At 38.7% G+C, this 22,437-nt stretch overlaps 1 protein-coding gene across 4 annotated transcripts in view; it reads left to right on the top strand.

Moving 5' to 3' along the window:
- GMPS (guanine monophosphate synthase) overlaps window positions 1–22,437 on the top strand; it is a 32,550-nt gene that overhangs the window by 5,279 nt on the left and 4,834 nt on the right. For 3 of the 4 annotated variants that reach the window (XM_075031242.1, XM_075031243.1, XM_075031241.1), the window contains exons 2-15: window positions 1,968–2,149; window positions 5,749–5,863; window positions 7,421–7,518; window positions 8,549–8,652; window positions 10,352–10,545; window positions 10,852–11,017; window positions 12,600–12,751; window positions 13,396–13,569; window positions 15,115–15,220; window positions 16,269–16,384; window positions 17,388–17,513; window positions 18,650–18,765; window positions 20,469–20,599; window positions 22,189–22,361. In XM_075031242.1, the coding sequence (XP_074887343.1) occupies window positions 1,968–2,149; window positions 5,749–5,863; window positions 7,421–7,518; window positions 8,549–8,652; window positions 10,352–10,545; window positions 10,852–11,017; window positions 12,600–12,751; window positions 13,396–13,569; window positions 15,115–15,220; window positions 16,269–16,384; window positions 17,388–17,513; window positions 18,650–18,765; window positions 20,469–20,599; window positions 22,189–22,361 (1,953 nt within the window). Of the gene's footprint in view, window positions 1–1,967; window positions 2,150–5,748; window positions 5,864–7,420; window positions 7,519–8,548; window positions 8,653–10,351; window positions 10,546–10,851; window positions 11,018–12,599; window positions 12,752–13,395; window positions 13,570–15,114; window positions 15,221–16,268; window positions 16,385–17,387; window positions 17,514–18,649; window positions 18,766–19,610; window positions 19,756–20,468; window positions 20,600–22,188; window positions 22,362–22,437 lie in introns of those variants that run through there. The other variant, XR_012650880.1, reaches the window with a different exon arrangement.

Raw genomic sequence — 22,437 nt, forward strand, 5'->3', positions numbered from 1 at the left:
TGCTTACGTCCCACCCTGGTCTCTTGCAGGTGGAAGTGGACAATCTCAGACACTAAGCCGAGAGGGCTGCAGAGCTCTCTCCCTTCATGGTACAAGCTATAGCACATGCTCTGAAATAATTGAAGACTTTTAATAAGAAATATCACTGCAAGGAATAGTGTTTGCCACAAGATGGGATCAGGAAAGAATAAGGATGTTGGTCTTTCTTGCAAGAACTGCTAATTTAGAAATTGCTGGGTGAAAATACCCAGAATTACTCTAAAAGTGATTCCCTCCCTTCCACTGGAAGGGAAGACAGTTCTATTGACCTCTCTCCATCTGACCAGGGGATTTGAAGGGGTGTTTGCTGCTGAAGTCTGCTCTCCTCCAACATGTGCCCTTTTTGTTGTGTAACCCAGGACTAAAAAGTCATTAAGAGCTCCCCATCAGGCACACTCAACTACCAGCTGAAGGAAAGAAATTAAGTAACTGACTTGAACCTGGATTTAGGCTTTTGAGGGATTTAGTACTGTTTTTTCTGCGTATGTCCTTTAATTTAGATAAAACCTTTTCCAGCTAGTGTGAACTTTGGAAGTTTCCAGCATGCTTGCCTTCCTTGACTAATTTGAAGATGTTTGTCTGAGGTGTCTCTCAGTAGCTGAGAAAGCTCAAAGACAGCCTTTGCTGTGTATTTTTGGGGGAGAATGTGTCCCAGCAGGATGATGCTCTCCTCCAGAATGACCTGTGGTTGATGTGGGCATGATTATCTGACCCACCTGGAAATACTGGGGCATACTGCAGGCTGCCCCAGCTTCCTTTGGAGTCTGAGCAGCAGCGGTGGGAACCTCCTGCGAGCCCCGGATCGAAGGATGTGTTGCCTGGTACAGACATGCAGAACAACTCCAACGTGCCGTAATTAAAACTTGAAATGGTCATAAGCTTCAAGGTGTATTTTGAGGCAGTGTTTGCTGAAGTAAAACCCTTCCCAGTTTTTCCTTCATCAAACTACATTGGCAAGGAAACAGTGTAAGCTGTAAGTTAAGAGGAAAAACACTCCCAAAGTAAGCAGTTTCTTTAAGCAGCAGGGTTTTTTCTGCATGAATTTCTTGGTGTCTTACAGTGCGGTTGTGTTCACGTTCTTCCTTGAAGATCCTCCGACAAGGACACTTCCATGGAATAGCTGCCTCTTTTCACAGTTTCTTTAAAAAAAAAAAAAAAAATTAAAAAAAAGAGGAAGAAACTTGTCCTTGTGTTTTCTAGCCCTCTTTCAGATTTAGCTGAAGTTGGCCAATCAATTCAAATGTGACGGGGTCAAAGAGAACCGTTGCTTTGTTCTGATGTGCAATCTGCTTGAATGCTGCATTCAAAAGTTAGGGTTTTTTGTAAAACCATTTAGCAGAGACATTTGTTCTCAATTTTTCCTTTTTATTCTCGCCAGGAGGTAATGTTAAGTGAAAGTTCCGCATATGAGGCAGTGTGATGGGGGAAAAACATTTTTCTTCTGACTTTGCACTGTCCTGTTTTGCTTGAGAAAAAGGCACATGCTCTTAATTATCATAGGGTGTGCTGGGTTTTATAAGGAACTGTAAAATGGAAAAAGCCGGAGTGGCCATAGCAGCGAACAGGGCATATGACTTCTTATTTATGGAAAGCTCTGCCTTCGTTAGCTTATTAGCATTTTTCTTCCCTCATTTGTACCTTGTTTGTTTTGGGAGATGGGGATGTCACATTTGTGTGGCTGCTTGGGAGGGATGTTCTGTGTATTAATGCATAGCCCCTTTATATTGCCAGTGCATCTACTGGTCCTTATAAACGTGAGGATTTTTTCATTTAGAAGTTTCTCTGCTAGTCTTTATCATTTTAACTGTAAATTAACACATAGGCAACCTTAGCAAGCTTTGCAGGAGTTAGTTGTTTAAGAGATGTGGCTTAAAGTCTGCAGTCTGTGATGTGTCACCATAAAGCACTGACGTGAGTGATGTTCGCAGCCGGAGAATGCCGGAGGAGAGCTCAAGGATGGGCAGCGCCACTACGAGGGAGCCGTCGTCATACTGGATGCCGGAGCGCAGTACGGGAAAGTCATAGATCGTCGGGTGCGCGAGCTGTTCGTCCAGTCCGAGATCTTCCCGTTGGAAACACCAGCCTTTGCAATCAGAGAACAAGGGTTTCGGTAGGTCCTTTCCTGTGATGCCTCTGCCTGGATGTTCTGCTTGTTCTCTCCTTTCAGTCTAACGGTATCTGTGGATGTTGGCAGAGCTGGTAATTGCCTGGGTTTTTATGTGCAATAGCTTTCATTGTAATGATCTTAATGATTGCATCTTTAGCTTATCCACAGAAACACCTGAGTGTTGCTGGGGAAACTTGTGCAGTAATAGAAATTTTGTATATTTGCTTCTTAATGTCATTTTAATCATTTCCATTTGTAAGTATAATTTAAGAGATTGCATTTTAAATATGTATCTGCAAAAATTTAGATGATCTTGCTGTTCTACCTGTTAAACTAGGGTAGCTATTAATCAAGAAAATAAGTTTTCTGAGTTTCTAAAAATGATCTACTTAGTTGAATTTGAAAAAAATAATTTAAGTAACTTGGATACTGAAGATATTGTGGTAAATCATGCCAAGCTGTTTCTGGGAAGCAACTAAAAATACTAACTGAAACTACCACTCGTTTGCAGCAAGAAAAGGTTTCACAATTTAGTACTTTGTACGTTTCTTTTTCTTGTTTTATTAGGCTTACCAGGGTATGCTTCTCTTGTGTGGGGGGAAAATAAACACCCTGAAGTCTACAAATCATCAAAGACCTCTCTTGTCAGTTTGGTATAAATCCAGAAATATGGTGCATGTGTGCTTCTCGGTTGTGCCCGACAACAGATAAGACAGTGCTTTGCTGCAGAATTGCATTTTTCTAATCAATGGTAATTAGTGAACCAGTAAACAGTGTATTTTGGTAAGTCAAATAGGAACTTATTGGTCCCTTCTGAAAACACAGAGAACGGAAAACCCAGGAGCTGCTGGATCTATCAGGTAGCTGTTGTGTGAAGAATTTCTCTTTCAGAAATGTTCTGAAAAATACCTTCTCTTGTCAGATCTTGTTTATAATTCTCCAGCAAGCAGGTCTTTAAAAGATGGACATACCTAATTACTGGTTTAAAAAGAATTCCTGTATCTCCTGTGTGTTGGATTTGAGGTGTAGGTCACAGTACTAGTGATCTTGATGATTTTTGTCTCAGGCCTGTGCGATATTGATGCAGGTTTGCAGCAGTGGGAAGACCTTTTCCCCCTTTTGTTTTCCTCAGTTGAAGGTTCTTCAAAGTCTCATGATTAGACCTGTTAGACTTTCATTCCAAATAATTGGTCTCTAAAATGTGGCAAAACCTCTTCATTCAAAAGGTCACTTCTCAAGGTTATGATAGTGATTTCAGGTTATTGGTTACCCACATTGGTCAATAAGCTTTGTGTCCACAGTCTCAGTCAATCATTTGCATCCAGGAAAGCTCAACAAATACTGACACCAGCCTTTGGGTGCCTTTATTTAGTGACCACTGTAAAAATGAGTTTGTGGTTTTACAGCAAGATTTTGATATATATTCCACGTGCCACGGGAATAGTCAGGTTTCCTTGTTGCAGCTCGTGCATTGGATGGGCCGAGGAGTTGCACTTTGGTCTGTGCTAAGGTTTGAGACGGGCAGCAAGACTGAACATTTTTCTAAATTGTATTTACATGTTGCGTTTAAAAAGCCAGCTCCTCAGTTTTCATAGTTTCAGAGCAATCTTTAGTGAGAAGTTTCATCTAAATGTGACATAAGCATTAGCAGTTTCCACAAGATCCTGGTCCGAGGAGGTGCCACAGCCAGGGGCTCCGCTGGTGTTAGGCTGAATTCTGGCACTGTCTGAGCTCTGGCGTGAGTCCTGAGGTTGGGGTATCAATGCATGCATTTTACTCTTGGTATTTTGACGTGGTTCCTGATGTGCCTTTAATCCATTGCAGATAGGCTTTCCAAAGCTAGGTCAGGTTGTTTTGGAAGTGGTTTAAGGTAAAGCAGAGAAAGGTATATTCATACCGATGCAAGAAGGTATGTAAGAAATTACATGGTGTTGCAGTAAAACTCTCAAAATCTACATCACATGCTAGTTTTAATTTCTCCTGGACAGCTGAGAAGATGCAGATTCCTCTCTCACCCTGAGCTCATAATTTTTTTCTTTAATACTTGGGCACATTGGATAACCTTTCTGTATTCCATGGGATTTTAATTGGTATGGAAAAAAGCAGATTTTTAAGACTCTGCTTCTTGAATAGGACAGTGTATAACTATTTTGACTTCGCATAAGAATGTTTGATTTGTGGGTGTGGTGGTATTTCCTCTAATATTAAATAGTGTTCTATACATACGGCACTTAAGCAAATGCTTTTGTATGTGGAATTATTATAAGCTGTAATACCACCAGGCATTAAGAATTTTCAGGCTCTTTCTAGCAGCATCTGGGTTTAGAAAATTCATCATGTCTCCGACTGGAACAGAAGTGCCTGTACATGTACAGCAGGTACTAGTTGTCAGGATTGTTCAGTGTAAAACTACACCTGTGTCAGTTGTATGCTTATTCAAAGCTCACTTGTAGATAACAACATACAAAGAAATAAACGCTGCCTCTTCCAACTCGCAAGCTGCTGTGCTTTGGCTCTGAGGGGTGCACCCATCCTGCCCTCCACCTCGTCCTTTGTGTTGAAATGGGGAGCCCGGGCTGGGGAGGTGGAGGTGGGCTGCAGGGGAGATGTAGCTGTGCGCTGGTGGGAGCAGGTACTCTGCATGACTGCAGTTGAGAGGTGGTGTTCGGTGCATGGGCTTGTTATTACATGATTATTTCTGCCGGTGGTACAGATGTTGTAAGCACACTGCCCGTTTCTGCTGCTTAAAAATAGAAAAATCCTATTGTGTCAGTACTTGCATGATGAACACTCTAAATAATGCTAGAAGAAAGCTTTAGTAGATGCATTTATTTCCGTGTATGCACCTTCTCTCTCATCCCATTTTGCATTTCTTGCTCTGTGTAACGAATTTGATGTTCTCTGTGAAATAAACAGTACATGAGTCCAAGGTCTGGTACACCCGTGTTCAATCCTGGGCCGAGGCCAAAAACCATTGTCCAACTGGCCGGTGCTTCTGCAGTTCACAATCTTGCAAATCATCATGGTTTGCAAAAGTTCTGTCTTCCCCTTTGAAAAGATTTAATTTTGTGTTATAGTGTGAAATGTTAACTTCAAACCATACATGCTTGCATGTATTGGACTTCTGATTCACAACCTGTTGCTAATGCCATTTCATTTCGTAATCAGGGTGGATTAAGGGACATTTTCTCAGCAGCTCTAGAAATTTTGGAGTCTGTTTTTTGAATGCAACTCCCCTCCATATGGCACAGACGTCATGAAGTATATATATCTTAACGCTAATACTCTGCATTTGATCCTAGCCATCGTGCTTCTCTCATAGTTGACACTTGGCTATGAGGAATTTAAAAAAACAGTCACTTTTTAAGATGGTTTATATTTGACTTTGTTTAAACTGATGAAATACTGTTCTGGTAAGCTGCTGGGTTTGACAGCTGTAGCATAGCAAAGTTAAGCTATATGTTAGGGTATGTGTGTTAAAATTTATGTTAGAATATATAGAGTTCTAAGAGCATTACGAGACAATGTCAATATTTAAAGTAAATAGATTTTAAAGTAAACAATATATTTGAGTTAACGTTTTCTTTATCTTTTGTCTGCAGAGCTATCATTATATCTGGAGGACCAAACTCTGTGTATGCAGAAGATGCACCATGGTTCGACCCAGCAATTTTTACAATAGGAAAACCAGTTCTTGGAATCTGCTATGGCATGCAGGTGCTGTTGAGAGATGTTTGTCTACAGCTGTCTTTTAGGCCTCATTTCTGATACTAACTGAAGATCAACTGATAAAGGACCTGCCTTTCAAATATAAGCAGTATGCCATGTTTGCAAAAGATATTTTTAAAGTGCTAATTGGTAAACTGAGCATACTGTGTATTCTTCTCTTGGCTCTGCCATATCAGTATCAGAAATGGTTTCTCTTTGCTTTTTTTTGTCACAGTAAATGTAACCTGGCAGTCATTGACTAATTCTGTCTAGTTGGTATTGGAACATGTGCCCCTCATGTAAACAAGTGAAATAGTTTTTCCCTTTTGTTTTCAAGCATGGAATGTTTCTAGCTTAGTTCTTAAGAGTGCTTAACAACCCCCCCCAACCCGCCCCCAACACTTACATACCTTAGGACTTAGTAGTGATCTTGCAGTGATCTAGTAGATCCGAGCTGAGTGAAGAAACAAACTTCCAAGGAGACAAAGGATGGATTAGGTGTGCGACTTTTGCTTGTGCATCTTGTTTTTTTTCCAGGGTTAGTGATTTACTAGGCCTTCAGAGGTGCTGAATAATGGCTGGAAAAACTCCTTTAGAAAGGCGGGTAATTACGGAAACAATGTTGGCACTCCCTGTTCTAAAAGGAAACGTGTGTTATATTAAAATGTGCCTTAAAATGCCAAGCAAATTGAAAACCACGTTAGCTAGCCTCAAGCAGGGGAGTTCCTTAAAGCTGACTTTACGGAAATGAATCAAGTCTGTGTATTAATGCACTACTACTTCATTAGAAAAGATTGAAATCAGTTAAGCACAGTAAGGATAATATCAAACTAGGTCTAAAACGAAGCCGTAAATCTCTGAAGATTAAAGTAGTTGGAAGGTGAAACTCTAAAAATATTCTTTAAGTTGCCAGTTATATTTGCAAGGAAAAAAATCTTTAAGACTTCTGAAATCTAAAATGCAGATATCCAACTCCAAACAACAAGGTGAGGTTTTAGAAAGAAAAAACCTGGCTGAGAATTTTACTACTCTGATATAGCAAGGATTATTAAGAATCACAAAAATAACACTGAGGGAATAGACTCAAGTTTTCGACTGGTTCTCCGGAGCTGAGGAGCCAGATTTTGAGAAGTTTAAGCCTGTCAGAGGGTCCTTAACTTAAGAATAGATAAATCAGATTTTTGTTCAGCAGCTTAACTGTTTTTGTGATAACTGGCCTCAGATACTGAGCTGATTTGCAGAGCAGTAGTGCAAGTAGATGTGCACTATTGAATAAGCATAATTTTGCAAATCTCCACCTATTGTCTGCTGTTGTGGATTTCTGCTGCTCATGTGTGGCAGTGGTCCCCAGCTATGCTGACAGAAGGTCAGCAGAAGGGAATGAGCCTAATACAGGACTATGGTTAATTTTGAAGAGAATTCTTATAATTTGCAAAACAATATATTAAATGAGTATAATAATGAAAAACTAGGTCGGTATGTATTGGAGAGCTAGAGCTGTTGTCAGTCATAGGTATACTGAGGTATAAAGTGGTACTTTCTCATGTAGTATTTTTGTTTTGACAGATGATGAATAAGGTATTTGGAGGTACGGTGCACAAGAAGAGTGTTAGAGAAGATGGAGTGTTCAGCATTACTCTGGATAATACATGTTCACTGTTCAGGTATGTAGACATTTTAAGTTATCAAAACAATATTGGAAATACCAGTCTGGAAATTGATGTCTGGATGTGAGAGGAAGCTTATTTTAAATAAAATAGTGACATTGCACCCATGCTTGTCTGATAATTTCTCATAAAACTTTTATAGCTGTGTTCATGAGTAAGCGAGTTACTCGCTTAAACAAATATTTGGGCATATTTTCTCAATTGACTCTAGAAATGCAAATATATTTGCTTGGAATAGTCTGTAAACCCCTTATTTCAAAGTAGTACATCTTCATTGAGACACCATAAAGTGTACCACAGCATGAGAATCTTTGTGTTAAGCTCTTGTCTTCTGCTGTGCCGTGCATTACTCTTGTGTTGGTTGGCACCATCCAATTTTTGAAAGGCAATAGAAAATCTGAAACCATTCATTTTCTTCCTTCCTTTAAAATTGCTTTGTGATGTTTTATAAAACTAGAATTAGATTTCTTGGTAGTTTGTCAATGCCTCTCAAGTTCCTTGTAATAATTCTAACAGTTTACTCATACCCGGCATTCCAATTTTATTAACATTCTGCTGTAGGGCTACTGCAGAACTTTATACCCTGCCTAAGTCTGAGGTGCCAAAATTGTCCTCAAAACACGTAGTTTTGAGCAAGAAAACTTCACTTCGTTGAAATAAAAAGGACTCCAAGTGTCCTGATTGACACTAGATGGCTCTACATGTCAAAGAGGGGATACTTCAACATTGGCATGTTTATAAAAAACCCCACCCTTCTGAATTAAGATAAATCACCTCTTGCATGAAGGTTGTATTGTACAAGAACTTATGTAGCTTCCAACAGAGGCATCTCAGAGTTGGAGATGACTGTTTCTGGGAAGGAAATCCTGCATATATTTCAAATGTGCCTGGTCAAATGAGATCTGCTTTTACTGGGATCCCTAAGGGCTTCTATTGGAAATGCAGGTAGTTAGGTCTCTGTTCTTTTTTTAATTGATTCGGTCTCTGTTATTTTTTTAATTGATCCTAGTTTTTAATCTTTGTCTAGGGGCCTTCAGAAGGAAGAGCTTGTGCTCCTCACTCATGGAGATAGTGTGGATAAAGTAGCTGATGGATTCAAAGTGGTTGCACAGTCTGGGAACATTATAGCAGGTATTTATTTGGTCTTTTGACAAAATTGAAATTGTCTTTTGATAGTACTCATTAAAGGAAGGAATATGGCAGACAGTAGTTAGACCAAATGGTAACAGACTATCTCTGTTATTTAATTGCCAAATAAGTGGAGTGTTTTTAACCATTTCTGGTATGTGTTTGCTTGCATCTTGTGCTGTCTTGATAGTAAACAAAGAAACAGACTTCAAAGTGAATGGTCTTGGTTTTAAATCCATGGTTTAAGGAAAATTTAACTTTATTTTTACACTTATGTTATTTCAAAGTATGCATGTGTTGTTTCTCTTTGAAATAAAGTATTGTGTGCCCTTAAGGCAGGGGAGAAGAAGATATATACTGTAGCATGCAGTGTAAGCCGTTTTCGGTTTTTGCAGTGTAATAGTACAAGTCAAACATTGCTTAATTAATAAGGCTTGATTAACTTGTTATTGTATTTAATAGTACTGCATGAATATTCAGTTGAGCAAAAATAATGTTGGTACTGAAAGCGGTGTTTCAAACGTTATACACAGATTGTCACAGAAAAATATAGGACCTTAGAATTTGGGTTTTGAAAGCCACTCAAATTATTGAATGCCAAACAGCCTCTTTGAGTCTCTTCCCTAGGAGATGGAAGACCTGGAGAGGTCTTAAGTTTGCTGAGCCCCTTAGTAAGATCTCAAAGTATTCACCTGCTTTATTTTAAATCTTTCATTTAAAAAAAAAAAAAAAAAAAAAAAGCTTGAGATAGGTAACTAATTTGAGAAAAACTGACCTTTTAAAAGATTTAAAGATGTCTTGTTATGGAAAGTTTCTTTCCAAACTACTGTTAAGATTAGGTGGAGCATTTTTTTTCTTCTGGCTTGCCTTCAAAGTGGTCTAGAACTCATGCCTACTCAGATCGCCCTATAAATTGTTCTGTTATGTAAAGTTTGCTGCATCCACTGTGCAGGCTCCACCAGAGCTCTGATATCTTTAACACTCCTTCATGGAGGCATTAGAAACAGAGTTGTACTGTTCCTATCTGCAACACTTTGCTGTGCCATTTCCCATGGGCTCTTACAAAAGCCTGTGGCTCCTTGTGCCTAAGCAAGCAAAGAAATGCTGGTAAAGTGGTAGCCAGGCTTCCAGCAGCGAAAGAAAATACAGTGATACAGCGCACCTGGGAGTCTAACGCAGGCCAGTGGAATTAGGCAGTTTCCTTACTGTTGTTTTTTAATCCCAGTCTGACCAACACTTACTTGGTGCAAGGTGCAGTATTGTGATCTACTCAAAATAACCCTCCAGAGACTGTTAAGAAGGAGAGCGGTGGTGCTCACAAACGTACCCCTGTAGGGACACTTGCACAACTTCACCAGCACAACCCTTTTAACGTGGATGCAGCTGTGTCAACGTGGCTTGGTTGCAGGATTGCATGAGGTATCATGTGGTGAGGAAAAAATTAATGTAATTTATTTCCTATTTTCACAATGGTTTTCCTAGGATGTCTGAGTGTTTTCCTTGGTTTCTGAGGGATTGTGTGTTCTAGATATGTAACAGTACCCTTGTTCCTAATCTTAACCAGAATCTTTAGTTTTGATTGGTGATTTGTGCCAAAACGTGGCAGAATGAATCACTCAAAGTGTATGCTTGACTTTCTTGGGTATGCACTTCACTTCCAATTTTTTTTTTTTGTCATGCTCATTTCTTCACACCAATGAAGGCATAGCAAATGAATCTAAAAAACTGTATGGAGCACAGTTCCACCCTGAAGTTAGCCTCACAGTGAATGGAAAAATGATCCTGAAAAATTTTCTTTATGATATTGCGGGATGCAGTGGTACCTTTACAGTGGAAAACAGAGAACTTCAGTGCATTCAAAATATCAAAGAGAAAGTGGGCTCATCAAAAGTCTTGGTAAGTAGATTGAATTGAAGCCGAAAGATTATTTGCAAAAGCCTGACAGAAACGCTAACACTTACAGTTACGTGGGTTATTTTGAAAAATGCAGAATTGTCATGAGATGGGTAATACATTAAACAGGTTTTAGAAAGTTTGCACAATTGGGTCGATATACTGTTTGACTACTTGTTTTCTTCCAAGTCATTGACTGTAAGTCGATAGTGTTCTGATCCTCATAGTTGTATCTGAATTATTTGTTAACACTTCCCCCATAGAGAGCTCACCAAATTTTGTTGGTTTTCCTTTTTATCTCATCCTTAGGTTTTACTCAGTGGTGGTGTGGACTCAACAGTGTGTACTGCTCTCCTGAACCGAGCTTTAAACCGAGATCAGGTCATAGCTGTACACATAGATAATGGATTTATGCGCAAAAGAGAGAGTCAGTCTGTGGAGGAGGCACTCAAAAAGCTTGGGATTCAAGTTAAAGGTACTATAATTTTGTTAAATATGCCTGATACTACTAATGATGTGGCCAGTCTCCTAAAATGTACATTTAGTGTTTTGTTTCATTGATTCTAATTGATCTTCGCAGTTCTTAGACTTTACGTATCAAAACATGGTTGTTAATTTGGAACCACCTAGGCCTATTCACAAAATTTCAAACCTAAAATACTAAGCCGTACCTACTTGATTGGAGCATACAATGAACTGACCTATCTCTTCAGTTGTTGAGATGCAATATCTGCTGTTGGGGCACAGCAAAGTGGTGGATGTGTGCCTCGGTCACTGGTGCTCAGTCACTTTTTTGCCGATGGTCGAGTAATCCTTTTCCACTGCTGCAAAACACATTTGATTGCAGTTTTCTTCAGTGGCTTGGTTAGCAGTCCTCCACTGGGGCTTTATTTCTTGTCCTGGATCTCTTTCTTTTTAAACTATGAGCTCATTTGAGCGATTGAATGCTATTATAGCCAAAATCACTTTTTCAAGGCTTTTCTTTTTTTTTTTCTGTTCTCCTGGCTTCTAAAGAGGTGCATTTTAGTTGTTTTTGGAGTAGCTTATTGAGAAGCAATACAGTACAAGAGAGTGGAAGGTGCCTTGTCATAGCTGATGAGAAGATAGAGAGTTTTTTGGTACCTGAAGTACGAGGAGGTCAAAGACGACAAATTATGTATGTCTGAGTTGAGCAAACAATGAGACCTCCTTTATACTGCCCGGCTGATTTATTTCATGAGTAATAGCTGCCTATTCCTGGGGCTGTGCGTAAGTACTGTTGTCAAATGATTCTCTTGTGTTTTGGTCAGGAAGCGTGGCACTAGGTGAGCAATGCTTTCCACTAGCCTGACAGTGTGAAACAGTGCAGGGAGCCTGCATGTTAGTGTCTTGCAGATTGGGCTGCAGTATCCTGATGCAGCAAAGTCTAAGCTTTGAAGCTTTGTTCCCTTTGTTCCACACGCTTTTTCTTTTTCTTTTGTTTGTTTTCTTTTTTTAGTGGAAAATCTATGTCTTATTCTTGCACTCTGTAGACCAATAAACCTGGGCTCTGGCAGGGTGCCAGAGTAACAAATTGAGGGAATCCCTTGCTGCAAATGCTCCATCAGTAGGTCATGGAGTTCAGTGCTGGTAAAAGATGCCAAAGAGCCTCCTAGCTGATCTCTGCATGGAGAGCCTCTCTAAATTAAGAGGCATAATGTACCATGAGTAAATAGTGCATCATTTAATTTTGGTTGCAGAAAGGCCTTGGGGGGAATACCATCCTGTAAACTTTTTAAATAAAGCAAGTAAATTATAATCTAAGAGGAGGAGCAAGAACTGAACTTTCACATGGTTGCCTAGTCTCATAATATGAAAAAAATTGCCCTCTAGCGTAAGTTAATAAGAGAAATAAAATGCTTTTGTTACAATTAATTCTTGAGGTATTGAACAGCCCTATTTAATGCAGTTAATAGTCAAAGGCCTGGAATGATTTTTATTTTCTTTTTTTAAAGCAATAGACTGAAACTTTTTTTTTTTGCAACCTTGCATAAAAATCTTTACTGGCTTTGCCAAAAAATTCCTGTAATTTCATGCAGTGGTGAATGCAGCTCATTCATTCTATAATGGTACAACAACTCTGCCCATCTCGGATGAGGACAGAACTCCACGTAAAAGAATTAGCAAGACCTTAAATATGACTACAAGTCCTGAAGAAAAAAGAAAAATTATTGGTGACACCTTTGTTAAGGTAATGTTTATAATTATTTGTTGGTTGGTTGGGTTTTTTTAAATGAAATGATTTCTAGGTACATCTTCTATGTCAGACTGTTTCATTCTAAAGCACTGTGCACTCAGTGGCATCAGTGGTCTTATAAGTTGTGGATGACCTAAGGAAGCCATTGGTATGTTACCCTAAGCCTAACATTTTTGGCAGTCAATCGATGGTCACAACGTGGTTCACAAGCATTGTACTAGACCCACCATCATATTTAGATACACTATATTGGTTGGCCATTCACTGCTGTTGTATAAACTTTGTGTAATGTTTTTTCACCGAATTGATGGGTAATGTGAATTTGGGCATGGTTCTGTTACTTTGCTGAAGATAATCTGTTTTCCATCTGTCAGCTACCAGTGTTGGTGATGCAGGGAGAGTATAACATTTAATGGTGATATTCCTGTAGTATGAAGATATTCTTCCTGTTTCCTGTTCAACAAAATACAGGGTTATAGGACTATTTCATCAGTGGGCTAGTGTCATAATTAGTCTTCCTGTTTGTTTGTGCTTTTGCAGTTCAGTAGCATTTGTTGGGCAATCCTTTACCTTCCTTTAGACCTTTGACAACCAAAAAGTAGGTCGGAACACTTTTCTTTTTTCTCTCGACCTTACAGATTGCTAATGAAGTTATCGGAGAAATGAATCTGAAACCTGAAGAGGTTTTTCTTGCTCAGGGTACCCTCAGACCTGATCTCATTGAAAGCGCTTCCCTTGTTGCAAGTGGTAAAGCTGAAGTCATCAAAACTCATCATAATGACACAGAGCTGATTCGAAAGTTAAGAGAAGAGGTAAGTGAAAAAGGATACAGTTGTATCCTTCTGGTTCTCACAGATGTGAAGCTGAATATTAAAAATGAACAACTTCTATGTTTTGCTGGTATAGCTGTCCCATGTTGATGGGACCCTATTCTGATGAGGTCCTTTAGATTCTATTGTAATGTGTTGCAATTTATTACACTTCTTTCTAGTTGCTACATTCTTGAAGTAGTCAAAACTGCTTGAGTATTGTCCAGCACTGGATACTGAGGAAGATGTCAGCAGATTGAACGTGGATTCATTCAGTGTGTTCTCAATGGTGTTCTCAACCACAAGCTGAAAGCTGTTTCCTCACCCTTTCACTTTTTAATCCTCAAACCTACATCCTAGTAAAGAAGCAGGGCAATACCAAATGCCTTTAGCAGGAGAGTAGTTTAAAACTTCTCAGATAACTTTATTATGGTTCAGCTGGAATTCATGATGTAATGGGTCACTTACTCCTTCTGTTGTAGCTTGTTCTGAACACTAGTCAATGGGTAACCTTTAGGTAGTGGTAGTCCAGATCTGGCACATTATTGATTCAGGCAAGAGCGTTGACATTACTATAGTGAAAAGATAATCAGCTGCAATTGAGAGAGAGGGCCAAAGTTCTCCTTCTCTTGACCCTTGAGTAACATTCAGCATTGCAAGCATGATACTCTCCTCTCGAGAGAAAGCATGAGAATAATACATTTAAATGGGTTGAAATCTAGGGATAGTTCCTTCAGGTACCTACAGGGATGAGTTCTTTCTGTTCTTATATAGCTTCTCCATCACGTTACTAGTAACCTGGTGGGCTGTCTGCCAGCAGTGTGCTGGTGGCACACAATCTGTTTGCCAGTTGTCAATTCAAGAACTCACAAATCTTTCTGAAATGGCCAAACGTGGACATCTATGGTTGATGACCAGGAGCTTGAAGATGATACGAACACAGGAGGCTGAACTCTCTGAAGATAAGCAGCCCAAGTCCTGTCCCTTTGATTGCACTCCCAATCAGTCTGTTTAGTCCAAAGTCCAGAAAAGCTTTCTGAATGCCTTTCTCGTGCAGAGCTAAGTTCTCTAACTGTGTTGTAAAATAAGAAAGAATCAACACAAGACATCACCTAATAACGCTGTTGGAAGCTGCTCAGTTGTTAGTTAAGTGCCCAGCCATAGGAGAGAAAGTAACCATTACTGACTCATGCTTCTAATACTGTACAATGTATTTTCAAGGCTTTTAGATTGGTTTGAACATCTAGGGAAGGGAAAAACAGTGTGAATTTCTGAAGGCAATCAGAGCAGGCTTGACCTATGGCTGTATCTACACTGGTTGGGCCATTGATGCTTCTGGCATGAACTTGAACTTCCTTGTCTTAGCCTCTGTCCGGCAACTGTTTTTCTAAAGCCTGCATTCACATGTACTTCTCTTCCACTGTTTACGCAAGTGTTGGCAGCTGATGCTGTGAACAGCAGGCCAGTGTGGCTGCCGTAACCTAAACATTTGAGCCTTCTTGTTTGAGTATGTAAGCTGGAGTGTAAATTGCTTTTTCTTTTTTTAAGGGTAAAGTAATAGAACCACTGAAAGACTTTCACAAAGATGAAGTAAGAGTGCTAGGGAGAGAACTTGGTCTTCCTGAAGAGCTGGTTTCGAGGCATCCCTTCCCAGGTATGAGAGTTGGTCTGTGCTACTTAGTGAAGGGCTATGAATCACATTAGTATTGTTTAGAATATACTTAACCTGTAGAATAAATCAATGTTGTAGCCTAAAACTTGCATCTAAACAGGAAAATATTGATGGATTTATTAGTTTTTACTTAAGCAGGATCTTTTTTCAGGAAGGGAGCATTTGAGAGCAGCTTTATTATGTATAGTGATTAAAGGAAAAGTTTATAATTGAGTTGCTTTTAGCTGTATTTGTTTCTTTTTAGTTGTATAAGCCAAAGCAAGAATTATCAGTGAAGTGCAGCTGAATGCTGCCTGGGCTGTCAAATGTATCTTACTTGAAATAATGGCCTATATCTGTCTGCCTTTCCAAGGGGCATTTGCTGTTTTGAAAATGATTGTATTGAGAATAACAACAGTTCTCCACCAGAAAATGTCAAGATATATAATATAGCAAAGCCCACGTCCTTTTAAGGGGGTTATGTTTTTCTGTCCGGGTGTTTTAAAATTGTCCTGCAGGGTGTGTAGTAGTTGCTGGCAGAGCACGTAGGCTGTCGTGCTAATGCATCAGCATCACATGAAACGCAAGAAGCTGTCTTCAGACATTTCCAGCAAATTACATGTGCTTTTGTATTAAGTAGCTGAAAGGTCAAATAGCTGTCAAGGGTCTTTTAAAAACAATGGAGACTCAACTGTATGTTATAACCAACTCTTTCATCCCAGTTGCCTAGCAAAGGGAAGGAGGAGGTTCCTGTTCACTTTGGCTTGCCATCCGCCACACTTCATCACCACTAACCGCTGCTGTACACAACCAGCCAATTTAAGGTGTAGGTAAATAATGCTTAAATGTACCAAACAGAAATATTGTTCCGGAATAAACTGCTTGTGTATTTTTTTGTCTTGTAGGATGTTAAGACAATTGAAGAATAGGTACAATGGCAAAGCATACTGTACTCGATGACTGACCTGCTGTTCCAGATGCTGTCACACTCTTAGATGAATGTCAGCTTTCCTGTTATTTAGTATAATATTTTTTCAACTTTGCGTTGCAGGTCCTGGTCTAGCAATCAGAGTGATATGTGCTGAAGAACCTTATGTGTGCAAAGACTTTCCTGAAACAAACAACATTTTGAAAATAGTTGCAGATTTTTCTGCAAGTGTTAAGAAGGTAAGAAAACTGCTAAATTCTGATATGCATAAAAGTAGTATGATTGTTCTGTAGTGGCCTGCAATGGGCTTAAGGCTGCTAAAAGTTTAAAACTACTTGTTTGTGCTCTTTAAGGAATAATGCATTCCAGTACAACTCAATTGAAGCCGTTCAGTATAGTACAGTAGAGTTTTTAGCACCATGACTGGTGCAAGCGTTGAACAATTTCTGGAAAATGGAAGTTTATATACCTTTCAAAAAGTAAATAAATTCTGTTTCAGTTAAACTTTGTGCAGATGAGACTTTTGGAGGTACTTCAGATCGCATAGTACCAGGAAGAGATTTTCCCTCCCTGAAATAATTGTAACTTTCTAGATTTGCATACCTTAACAATCACTGAATGTCTAATGAAAGAGCAGGAGTGAGGAACTAGTGCTTGCCAGATGTCATGAACAAAAACTTGAAATTTTTGATCAGTGATGTTTATGTTCTCAATCTCTTAACTGTTATGGCTTTTGTGATTATTGTAAGCTCACTTGAACTAAACTGCAGGGGGGTGAAAAGTCATTAGCAGAGGCCTGCTCTAAGGTGTAAGTTCAAAACAACTTCCAAAACTTTTTTGGTAATACTGAAGGGCGCGAGTATTTACATATGTTTTTCCTTTAAAACATATTGAATTGTAGTGTAGCATAACAGGCTATTGCTTTGTTCTGTATCTGAAATAAACAACAAAAATTAAAAGTATAGCTTTGTGAAAGAGAGAATGAGCATAGGAAAAGAGCTTCACCTATGGCCTTGGAGAGCTTCAGCTTAAAATACATACAGTCTAATCAAATAAAATTGCTTTTGCTAAAATTTAGTTGTTAAATGAAAGGTATTTTTTAAATAGTTCCAAGGGGTAAATGTAGACTAAATTTAAGCAAACAGCTACTTAAATAATAATTTTATTTGCACTGTGTAAGTTCTGTTTGAGCGCTTGGGGGCTTTATTTAATTAACATTTATTTTTCTGCATCATTGCATAGCCACATACTTTGCTGCAAAGGGTCAAAGCGTGTACAACTGAAGAAGACCAGGAGAAGCTGATGCAGATTACAAGCCTACATTCACTGAATGCCTTCTTGTTACCAATCAAAACTGTGGGAGTGCAGGTAAGTGGATTAATTCCAGGGATGTTGTGAAAGCTGCTTCCTAGCAGTGTGGCAGGCTGCAGTGAAGCATAATAATTGCTGCTTTAAGATTGAAAATAAAGGGCTTGACTCAAGAACATAAACTTCAAGTGACAGCGATACCTATGTTATTGTCACTTGTCAGTACTGGTGTAGTGCAAAAGTGTCAAGATAGCTGAATAGACACTTGAGTAAATGCCAGGTATTGTATTTGAGGATATCATTAAGGTTGAATAATGCTGGTCACTTACAGACAGTTTCTTCATGAAACATTCATAATCTTGTAGACCTCTGCTGTGATCCTGTTGCCTCTTTAAGGCTCAGGAGTCCTACACTAAGTTGGTCAAAAAAACCCTGCTTCCTACATTTGAACATGCTTGTTGTCCTTTCTTGTACTTTTTCGTATTGTACTATATCCTTATCCTTGAGAGGAAAGGAACCAGAGCAGTGCAGGCTGTTCAGGATATGGACACACTTGAATCTGTGCCGTGGCATAGTGTTTTCTTTCCTTTCACTCCTTTGCTAATGCTATGTGCATTTTTGTGGGCTGTCCTTTAGTGACAGAAATACAAACCAAATACAAATGCTGAGCTGACATTCTCATGGAATTGTGTGCAATAACTTGGAAGATTTCTTTACTGAGTAGTCATAGCTCTAAAGTACCTTTCTTTGCACTATCAGTATTGAATTACATCTCTTATTATCAGCCACTTAATCTTGTGTGTCACTTATGGAACTCTGCAGTCAGCTTTTGTTACTGTTTTAAACAGCAGTGTCATCAGCAGATTCCTATACTTTGTCACAGGCCTTCCTCAGATGGTGTCATGAAAAATACCAATACAGTCAATCCCTATGTTCTGGTCACCTTATAAGAATCTTTCCGTTCTGAATCTTTTCTTTTATACTCTCTTGTTAGCTCATGAGAAGTCTGTCATCTTACTCTAGTTTTTTCATTCACTTGGTATCTCTCGGCATACTGATTTGACAAGCTTAATGTCTGCTAAATGTTGGCACAAAATAATCTAGAGGATGAACGGGAAAGTATTGTAAACTATTTTGGCTGCAAAGTTCATGTTCAATTTTTCTTTTTTTTTTTTTTTTTTTTTTTTAATTTGTAGGGTGACTGTCGTTCATATAGCTATGTTTGCGGCATCTCTAGTAAAGATGCTCCGCACTGGGAGTCTCTTATGTTTCTTGCCAGGCTCATACCACGCATGTGCCACAACATAAACAGGTATGTATTTTGAATTATCTTTATTTCTAATAATCTACTTAATATGTGGAAGTTTAGCATGCACAAGCATTCTCCTGTTTAAGCTATGGTAGAATTTTCTTATATGTTGGACAGGTATACATACAGAGGTTAGAAATACACAGTAAATCAAAACATAGGTTTATTTTTGGATTTACTAATTTGAAAAAGAAATTGATAGTCTATCTCCTCATTTTTTTTAAGCAATTGATTTTAGACAACATCCAGTGTAACTTATGCAAAAACTTTTTTGAAAGATTCTGAACCTGCTGATAAGTTGTGCTGTTATGCAGTACTTTTTTTGCTTTGTGTCAAAAAGGGAATTTACATGGGATTGTCAGTTCTAATGGCACATAGGAGAGCTCCAAAGCTGGGCAGTTTCATCTTAATTGAGCTCTCTTGTAAATACGCACTTTCTAGCTACTTGATTCCATAATTTTTTAGCAGATGAAGTTGCTTAGATACCAAGTCAGTTCTGGAGAATGCATATCCTCTTTGCCTGGCTGTAGACTTTCTGACAAAACTGCTTATTATTGCTTATAGCAAAACTTAATTTTGTCATATAAGTGACCCCTACTGAAAGAGGTATTATTTTTAAAGCCAAGATCTTGCATTGCAAGATACTGCTTTAAACTAAATGCAGAGGGAACAAAAGAAGGCATAGAATCAGGATTGTGTGTGCAATTTCAAAGTATGTGCTGGATTTACAGCATTGCTGTCTTCTTTAAGCTCTTTTGGATTTAATACTACCCTCCTGAATATACCACATCTCAGGGAATTCTGCTGTACCAGGGTATGTTTTCAGAATCTTTCATTGCTGTTTATAGGGACGCTGAAGCTGGCAGTTTGAGGAGTGCGCTGAAATAGTTGGTCTTCTGCCCAGCTATGCTTGCAGACTTTATGCTACAAACAAAAATACAGAATGTAAAGCTTGCATATTTTTCTGCTTTGGATTTTAGACAAGTATTCTTGGTTTGTATCTACAAACTCAAATAACTTGTGTGAATACGTCGTAGTAAATCCTTGTATGAGGCCAGTCAGACAATATTATACTTTGCTTTTTGTTCTGCAACCTATAAAACACAATGAATGGGATTAGAAAGATAAAGCTGATGTGACTGGTTTGAGTTCAGAAGATATTTTATTACCGATGCAGTTCTGTAGATTTATAAATTGCAGTGTTAGTTGTCTGTGCTGAAAACACAGCTATTCATTAACAATAAGGTTTGCTCTTTAATGGTATTTTTTGGTGGTTTCCTATTAGGAGAGAAGACAGAAATTGTAAGCACTTATTAAGTAGCTTTCTTAGAATAATTTTAACTTTTACTAACATCAAAGTAAAATTGAAAAAACACCCTTTGTGATACCGCTGAGTTAGTATTTCTGTTTTTTTCAAAGGGTTATTCTCTTGAATAAGTAATATTGGGGCTGTTGCTAGTCTCTAGCAAACCAAAATAAATTAATACATCTGACTTCCAAACGTAGTGTGCATGTCACATTTATAGAATATATATGCATGAAGTTATATTAAGCTCCGGTTAGTAGCTAAGGAGCAAAATGAAATATTACGCTTTTTTCCTAGTTTTATTTTGTCACTGCAATACTGAAGATGCAGTCTTTAGGCAATCTTGTTTTATTCTATGTATGCAAAATGTGTTTTTTCTACCATCCTGTTTGTTTTCCAGAGTTGTGTATGTGTTCGGTCCACCGGTCAAAGAACCTCCTACAGATGTCACCCCCACTTTCCTGACAACAGGAGTCCTCAGCACTTTACGTCAAGCTGATTTTGAGGCTCACAATATTCTCAGGGAGTCTGGTAGGTACTTCGCCTTATCCCATGGATTAAGGTCTTGTTTCAAGATCCCTTCAAACCTAACTGGGTATAGTTATAGCGGTACTGTCAAAATCTACAAGCTTCTTGAATTATCTCCAAAACAGTGATAAATTAATGGGATGACAGGCAAGAGCCTTTTCTGAAAGCTGTAGAAGCTGATAGCTAAAGGACTGGTATTGCTAGCCTTTCTGCTAGCAGAATTAATTCTAAGGGATTTGGGGGGATTGAGCCTTGCCTCTGACATGTCTCGAAGCTCAGAGGTGTGGTGCTTCACTGCAGTGCAAACTTCTGCAAAAAGTACTTGTTAGCCCAGCTGAAGGTTGGCCAAATTACTTCTCTTTGATGATCTCAGTCATCAGTAGTTACCTGAAGTAAATAAACTGTGTAAAGAAATATGACGTAGTTTTTAAATAATGGCTTTTTTGTGGAAAGAAGGGAGTCTAAATACTAAGTTTCTAATGGTGATGATGCTCCCTACCTGTGGTGGTTTCATATTTCTTGAAGTAAAAGCTGCATTTCAGGCTAGCAGCTGGTAATACTTCAAACCCTTAACATGCAGGGAGCATTTAATACCCTGTGATATGGTACACAAGCAGAGTCTGGGAATATAGTAGTTTAGTAGTTCTGAATTTCAATGTTTTGTTTTTTTACTTAATTACGTTTGAAGATGCAGTGTGTGTGAGAAGCAGTTCATCAAACTTGCCTATATTTTGTATAAATCAAGTTACAAGGGATATCTCTTTTTGAAAATACATAGTCTTTTTGCAAAGCTGTCTTCGCATAATTTGTACAAAAATAGCCTCAAAAGGCTGAGGATAACACTATCAATTGTGTTTGTAAAACTGTAGATGTGTCTTGTTAACTTTTGGTGACACTTCCTTTGTGTGAATGAATTGCTCCCAAAAATAAGACTTGTCTTTTTCACTAAATGATAACTCTCTTTGTACCAACAGCTCAGGCTGGTGCTAGCAGAGGGTGAGAGCCTGCATCTGTGTTAGACTGGCTCTGCAGGCTGCCACACACCTGAATCTCAAAATTCTAGATCATTTAAACAGTGAAATTAGGGGGTCTGTGTATTGGCTTTCAGAAGGAGGTATTTTTAAAAAAAAAAGTGAGAGATGATTGTCTGGAGTTACCTATCAACCACCAGCAACAGGGATACTTAGGAGCTTTCTCTTAAATATGTCAAAGATGCAGAGATACTTGTAAATGACTCTTTATTGGGCTTGATTCAGGGATAGATAAAACCCCATGGTTATATTATGTGAGAAGGAAGGTAGATCTTAAATTGCATTCATAGCAAATTACAGGGATAACGGAGACTACCTGATTTTGTTCTGCATGCCTGCAAACACTGAAGATCATTTCAAGTGGCAATTTGAGTGGTTTTAGTGTATGCACCACTGTGTGTGATCTTCTGGGGTGTGATAGCAGTAGCGAAAAGATCCCAGAAGATGTAAATGTAGCTCCTAGTATATAGTTTGAAGTACATGTGGGAAATTCTGTGAAACTTCTATCCTGTTTGTGTCTTTAAACCAAATTAATGCACTTTATACTACTATTTTCTGAAGGTTATGCTGGAAAAATTAGCCAGATGCCAATAATACTGACACCATTGCATTTTGATCGGGACCCCCTACAGAAACAACCTTCCTGTCAAAGATCTGTGGTTATTCGAACTTTTATTACAAGTGATTTTATGACTGGTATTGCAGCGACTCCTGGTAATGAGGTTCCAGAAGAGGTAATACGGGTTTTTGAGTTTCTTTTCAACATGAGCTAGTATTGTAGATGACTCATTTTGACTTTCTTCCCTCTCT

This window comes from Buteo buteo, chromosome 7, assembly GCF_964188355.1.
Source record: "Buteo buteo chromosome 7, bButBut1.hap1.1, whole genome shotgun sequence".
Classification (NCBI taxonomy): domain Eukaryota; kingdom Metazoa; phylum Chordata; class Aves; order Accipitriformes; family Accipitridae; genus Buteo; species Buteo buteo.